Source organism: Chaetodon auriga, chromosome 8, assembly GCF_051107435.1.
Source record: "Chaetodon auriga isolate fChaAug3 chromosome 8, fChaAug3.hap1, whole genome shotgun sequence".
NCBI lineage: Eukaryota > Metazoa > Chordata > Actinopteri > Chaetodontiformes > Chaetodontidae > Chaetodon > Chaetodon auriga.
The window spans coordinates 22110251-22116687 of NC_135081.1; the positions used below are offsets into that span (position 1 = coordinate 22110251).

At 42.7% G+C, this 6437-nt stretch overlaps 1 protein-coding gene across 2 annotated transcripts; it reads left to right on the forward strand.

The window, feature by feature from the left end:
• Positions 1 to 530: 530 nt before the first annotated feature.
• Positions 531 to 5883, forward strand: etsrp (ETS1-related protein). Of its 2 annotated transcripts, none has more exons than XM_076737548.1 (8): positions 531 to 733; positions 1115 to 1196; positions 2652 to 2771; positions 2884 to 2958; positions 3043 to 3192; positions 3285 to 3545; positions 4131 to 4249; positions 4997 to 5883. In XM_076737548.1, exons 1-8 carry the CDS (start codon positions 668 to 670, stop codon positions 5279 to 5281), a joined length of 1158 nt encoding a protein of 385 aa, XP_076593663.1. In that variant the 5' UTR covers positions 531 to 667; the 3' UTR covers positions 5282 to 5883. The 2 variants fall into 2 exon arrangements, with proteins under 2 accessions (XP_076593663.1, XP_076593664.1); XM_076737549.1 differs by having other exon boundaries at positions 2685 to 2771; positions 4997 to 5411.
• The last annotated feature ends 554 nt before the right edge of the window (positions 5884 to 6437 follow it).

The window sequence follows — 6437 nt, forward strand, 5'->3', positions numbered from 1 at the left end:
TGCATTACAATGTATGGATCCTTTAGCAGCGAGTTGCTTTATTTTTCTGTCTTAATCTCAATTTTTATGATTGATAATTAATCCTACACTTTGTCTAGTGCCTTTATATATAGAAATATATAAAGTACTACATTATCTTAGTTGCTTTTGATGTCATATTATAAGAACTGGAATGTTACAGTAATTATAAGTAATGTTTTAATAGTCAGATAACAGCAGTGACCGGGGCCGTTCTGCTGCTTAATGAGCGCTTTTACTTTGGATTTGGAGGCTACTTTAAGTACTCTTTGTTCATCACAGGCTGTTTTCAAACTATTCTATTATATTTTTATACTATTATTTTTATACTACTAATATCAGTGTACTTTATTATTATTATTAGTGTAAAAGTAGTCTTCACGCAGGCTTTACGGTCATCAGTGAGTCTTTTATGAATGGATGTTTATTGGGGTGGGGGTGGGGTGGTGGGGGGGTTCTGACGTCATTTTCTGTTAAACAAACCTGGTCACGACGCAGAGCGGGCACGCGCCCCTCCCACCTCCGCCGCGCTTATAACGGCACCGTTCCCGGCGCGCGCTGACCACTCGATGCTGTTGCGCACAAACGGTAAATAACGTCTGTGAATCTGAGAAGCAGCCGCAAATAACGAGAGGAGGAGAGAAAAGAGATGTACTGGGACACTGTCATCAAGCCCGGAGACAGACACACAGACAGCAAAGACTCGAAAATAAAGGTGGGTTTTCACTTGGATTTGAAGCTTTCATGATTATTCATTCATAATATCCAGCCTGAAAAAATAATTTAACTCCAATAGTTCAACTCACTGAATGAATGTAGTCATGTGACCAAAAATAGCAGGATTTTGGTTGGATCTGGGAAATGAGTTTTCACTGTTTTCTGACATTTTCTCGCCTAAGTGATGAAGTGTTTAATCAGAACAATGATGGAAATAATCGTCAGCTGCATCCCTGCTCTCACATCTGCGACTGTTAAAGTGTTTTTGGCAAAATCCCACAAAGTGCAAAGTGTCATTGTCGCCTCTGCCTCGAGGTATTGATCAACAATCAGAGTTGCAGTGAGGGCGAAGGTTGTAATCACAAGTCTTTCAACACAGATGGAGGTTTGCCAAACTGGATATTACACAGAAGACTTCAGGACGCAGGAAGTGCCAGCTGGCTTCGACTTTGCACCTTATGGTGAGTTTAGAGAATCGCTGGACTGGGCGTGACGCTCCATCCAGAGTTAAAACATGGTGACTGGTGATGGTACCAGGCTGAACCTCTCAGTGGCGAGCCGCCCGGACAGATTGTACGTTTTTTGGAATGTTTGCGTGATCTGTTTCCTCTGAACCTGAGCATGTGAAGGACAGAGGAAATATTTGCGCAGACTGTATCATCACATCTGTCACAGCTTTCTCGTCGAGACCTTGACACCCGGGGGCTCAAACTAAGGGGCTGCGTCAGGGTAATGGGGGGCTGCTGCTTATGTATGTGTGTGTGGATAATGCTTGAATGGGCTGAGGTAGGCAAAGACAGAGAAACAGGGTGGTCAGGTTAAAGGCACTCCCCTCTCTGTCTTCCCTAATCCTTTCCTCCAGACTTCCTCCTCCAACAGATTTAGAGCACCCCCCCCTCCCCATCCCTCCATCACTACTCTGTCACACTCCCTCCGCTGGCGTTTCCTCCTCTCTCTTCCTCCCCCTCCCTCCCTCGTTTCCTCCGAGCTGCCTCCATCCATTCAGCTGAGGTGCATGGCTTGAGTGGCTGGTGCTGATTCGACAGTAAACAAATGGCTTTTTTCTTGTGTCAACATCCACCGTCAAGATAAAAACTCACAAATTCACCTCATCTTTCCTCACTTTTGTGCTGAGCTGGAGCCTAATTAACCTCCTGCTTGAAGGACCACGCCAATGAGTTTGCATTTTCTAGCGTATGTGCTCCAGGAAACATTTTCAGATTCATTTCCCACCTTAAAGGCAACTTCTGGTTTCAGTTTATTTCAGCATGGCCGGAAAATCAACTCTTGATCAGCTTGAAATGAGATTGAGATGCTGTAGTTGCTTTTAGTGTGTAAGTTATCTCAATACAATGACGGTGCATTCAGCGATGCTCTGAAATCTGACACTCAAAATGCCAAAAAGCGATGCACTCAGAAGTTCAACTGTGAAGAATTTAAATTAAAAAAAGCAGATTGTTGTCAAATGTGAGGGAGGTCATGTTAATGTGTGGCGCTCACTCTCTGCAGCAGCTGACTAACATATCTGTGATGGCTGACTTTCCACATAGCACCTAAATGCATCAGAAATGAGGAGCTTTCATAGCACTACTGCATGACAATAACAAAGTATTTGACCAAATCACATTTAGAATTGATGAGTGTCCAGTGCCGTGTGCTACACATTCACTGATTTATTTAAATTGCAAGTCTCTGCAAGTGAATTTTCACACCACGCTGAAGAAAATGGAAACCAAAAGCTGCCCAGCAGGCATGAAATCAATCCGAAAACGCTTGCTTTGGAAAATGTGACGTATTTCCGTAAAGCATGTCAGATAAAACCATCGGTGTGGTCCTTCAAAGCATAAACTGTGCCTCTATCCTGCCTTCACTGTCACTTCCTGACTCCGTCTGTCTGTATTGTGTTTAACCTCCAGACTACCCTGGTGAAGACCTGTCTTTTCTGTTAGACAGCAAAGCACCTGGACAGCAGCAGTACCTCACAGAAAGCAGCTACCCAGAGCCACCGAAGGCTTCTCACCCGTACGACACTAAAGGTGAAGCCTCGGAAAGCAAAGACACACGCCCTCGTGGTTGTTAACACGAGTCACATGTTGGTGTTTTTGTTTTATCTCACATTTTTTGCCCTTTTTTCTTCTTCCTCCTCAGTGAGCGCCAGTGACACGACCCTCTTCAACCTGGGCTCCTACCAGGACTTCAACTGGTGGGCCTCATATCCGCATGGTGAGCCTCAGACTCTGTGGTCTTACTCATACTGTACTCCTACGTAAAATACCCTTTTTAAAGGTATTTCCTTTTGATGAGCAGATGGGCTGACAGTAGAGCAGCCGCAGACCGGATACCAGGAGCCTCCGCAGACATACCAGAGCCTGGTGCCCCAGAACGGACAGTTCAGCCCGGCCATGGAGGGCAGCCACAGCCCCTTTCTGACTGGAAAAGGACCAAATACATTACAAAGTAAGACGTTTCATCTACAGATATTAAAAATACCCCCCCCCCCCCGTGGCCTAATTTTGCCGTTCAGGTTGTAACCCTTCTCTTTATTCCAGGTGACACCGATCAGAGCTACTCGTGTCACTCGGCTGAGCTGTACGACTCTGACGGACAGAGGCAGTCGTCGTCCTTCTGGCCTGAATACCCTTCTCCCAGCTTCACCGCCCCCCTGCCACACCCGCCTCCCTCCTCTGGGCCCTCAGGCCATGGCCCACAGTCCTCAGAGCAGTACTGCCCCCGTGTGGCCAAACGCAAGAACACACACCTACAGAGGACAGACAGGGAGGGCCAGATGGTGGGAATGTCAGCTTATCCAGGTTAGAATCAGCTGATTTGTCTCTTGAAGAAAATTCAACATGATTTATAAAAAGGGTGTATAATACCTGTCTTATTTAAAAAAAAAAAAAAAAAAAAGGCGGCCATGCTAAAAAGTGTTAAAGTGAAGAGCAGTTAGATGTGTCCTGAACTTGAATTAGACTGATCAATATGTTGAAAAAGACACATTTTCTATTGATATTCATTAATTCTGTCTGTTCAGATCAATTCAAAATGAAATGTTGTACTTTTTACTCCACTACATTTCCACTACATACATACACATTAAGCTTTTACATACATGCGATCATGTTTAAAAATGTCATCCATTGTTATAGATTAGACTCCTCAGTAGTAAATACAGCAGCCATTTTCTGCATTTTTCCTTTTCGATACTGAGTAAATTTAGCTGATAGTACATATGTAGTTTTGCTTCAGTACAGTTTTAAGCCGCTGTATTCCTTCTTTCGCTGAAGAAAAGAATCTGAATCCACTGATTATTACAGGTTAATGGTCACCGTCCTAACTGCAGTTGCCTTCTGTAAGCAAATGAATCAGTGTATTTATTCATTTCTTCATTCATTCAGGTTCTGGTCCCATCCAGCTGTGGCAGTTTTTACTGGAGTTGCTTCTGGACTCTGCCTGCAGAACCTTCATCTCCTGGACGGGAGACGGCTGGGAGTTTAAGATGTCCGACCCCACAGAGGTGAGGAAATATCGTGTTTTGGATTTAATTGCCTGCTGAGTACTGCGTGAAAGTCACTACGAATATTTGCTACAGTGCTGTCTTTGAGTACAACTTTGAAGTCCATTACATTTGAGAGTACTTTATACTTGTCCTGCACTCTATTTTAGTGGGAATTGTTGTATTTTTCACTTCACCTCATTTATTTAACAACTACAGTTCTGTTAAAATAGCACATGATAAGATTATGAAATGCATTTTCCAGATTTAAACCAGTGGATTCCAACCTTTCTGGACCTTAAAAATGTCTACTGAGTTCTTAGCCGTTCCACCAAAGAGACATTTCCTCTCTAAACTTCTCATAAATAACGAGGACAGAGGAAATCCCACAAATCAATATTTCACAAAAATGCAAAGATTGGAGAAAAATCCAAACCCTGAAGACAAATATTTGTGGCCGGACTTTGTTTTTTAGTCTTTCCTGAGCTGAGAAGCAGTGTTTCACTGCTCTCTGGTTGAAAGCTTCAAGCTTGATTTGTCTTGTGACCCACTGGAGGGGCCGAAGCCGTGGGTTGGGAACCACTGGACTAAACCACCAAACAGTATTTAGAATCTGAATGCAGCACTATATGCAGACTATTTTTACATTTTTGTATTGGTGCTTTTATTTAAGTAAAGGATCATCTGACGTGGAGGGTTTATTTTGTGTTTTTCTTAGGAATAAACACACTTAAGTTCAACTATTTGTGATTTTTGCTGATCCCGCAGGTGGCCAAGCGCTGGGGCCGGTGCAAGAACAAACCCAAGATGAACTACGAGAAGCTGAGCCGTGGCCTGCGTTACTACTACCACAAGAACATCATCCACAAGACGGCGGGCAAACGCTACGTCTACCGCTTTGTGTGTGACATTCAGGGCATGCTGGGAAAGACGGCGCAGGAGGTCCTGACCAGTCTGAATGTTTTGCCCGCTAACACAGAGCCCTGGCAGTGCCCTGGGGTAGCGGCGGCAGCAACGTCAGAGCACAGCAGTGAAACATGGACGTCACAGTAGGGAACGGGTGCCGGGACTCTTGGTGATGCTGGCCAAGAGTGAGCAGCACATTTTTACAGAGTACTACAGCTGACGGAGTGGACACTGCCTCCTGGCTGAACTGCAGTATCCTTGTGGGGTGATGTTGTTGCATGGAGACCAGGAGTCAGTTTATAAATGCTGCATTTCAGGGGAGAAAAATAACCAAACACTCACAAATTCATCACGCAGTCTTTAAAGAGAATATGTTGCTTAATAATACAAAATAAAAGTCTACCAATGGGTGACCCTCATATAACATGTAGCTCCTAAACCTCAGGGCTAAATAACTGCAGCACAGGGACGAGCTGGGAGAGTTTCAAGCACTAGAAATAGATAATTTTTGCAACATCTGGGGTCACATTTTCATGTGTGATGTGTTTCTAAGAAGAAATGTATCTGTAAATAGTGTTTATATGGTCGCTGTGTAGAGTTTTGTGCATTTATATTATTATTTTTTTTAATACAAAACTCATGTCTACCTCTGTTGTTTATCAGAATAAGAAACTGAGACAGTTTTCAGGCACTCACTGTGAAAGTTGTATCCTGTGTGATGATCATTTTGTGTAAATAAACTGTATATGAATATAATTTAGCGTGAAGAGTCTCACTCCATCTGGATTCTGCCTTTAATTATCAAAATATAAAAATGTGTCTTTCTGGTACCAAATATGACTTTCAGGTTGTGTTACATTGGTTTTATTACCTAAGGTGTGCTAAGGTTTTTTTTTTTTTTTTTTTTTACTAATACATGTTTACATTTTGTAGCTGTAGTTTCACATTAGACAGAATATATTTAACATCTGATCAACAAGAATTAGATGAGACATATTTTGCATACATGCATGCTGGGATACTGTAGTCAGGAGGAATTACAGTTATCATAGATTTATTCTTGGTTATTTTAACTTGCAGTGACCTGTTAAGCCTATAGCACGCTGCCTTCACTGCTGCTTGTTAATATAGTCGAAAATGAAAGTTGATACGGGGCACATGGTTTATCCCCAGATTTCCAAATGTTTTTTTTTTCACATATGTTTTTCACTTAATGTAGAGAATAAAGTCTCCAGTTCTCAATATCCAAATGTTTTCTTTTTCACATTTTCTTCAACAACTCCCATTTAGAGGTCAGAGTTTG

Coding starts and splice junctions, on each gene's coding strand:
- etsrp (XM_076737548.1), top strand. CDS start 668: ATGTACTGGGACACTGTCATCAAGCCCGGAGACAGACACACAGACAGC. Junction 3,546..4,130: donor GGGAATGTCAGCTTATCCAG/GTTAGAATCAGC, acceptor TCATTCATTCAG/GTTCTGGTCCCATCCAGCTG. Junction 4,250..4,996: donor AGATGTCCGACCCCACAGAG/GTGAGGAAATAT, acceptor CTGATCCCGCAG/GTGGCCAAGCGCTGGGGCCG.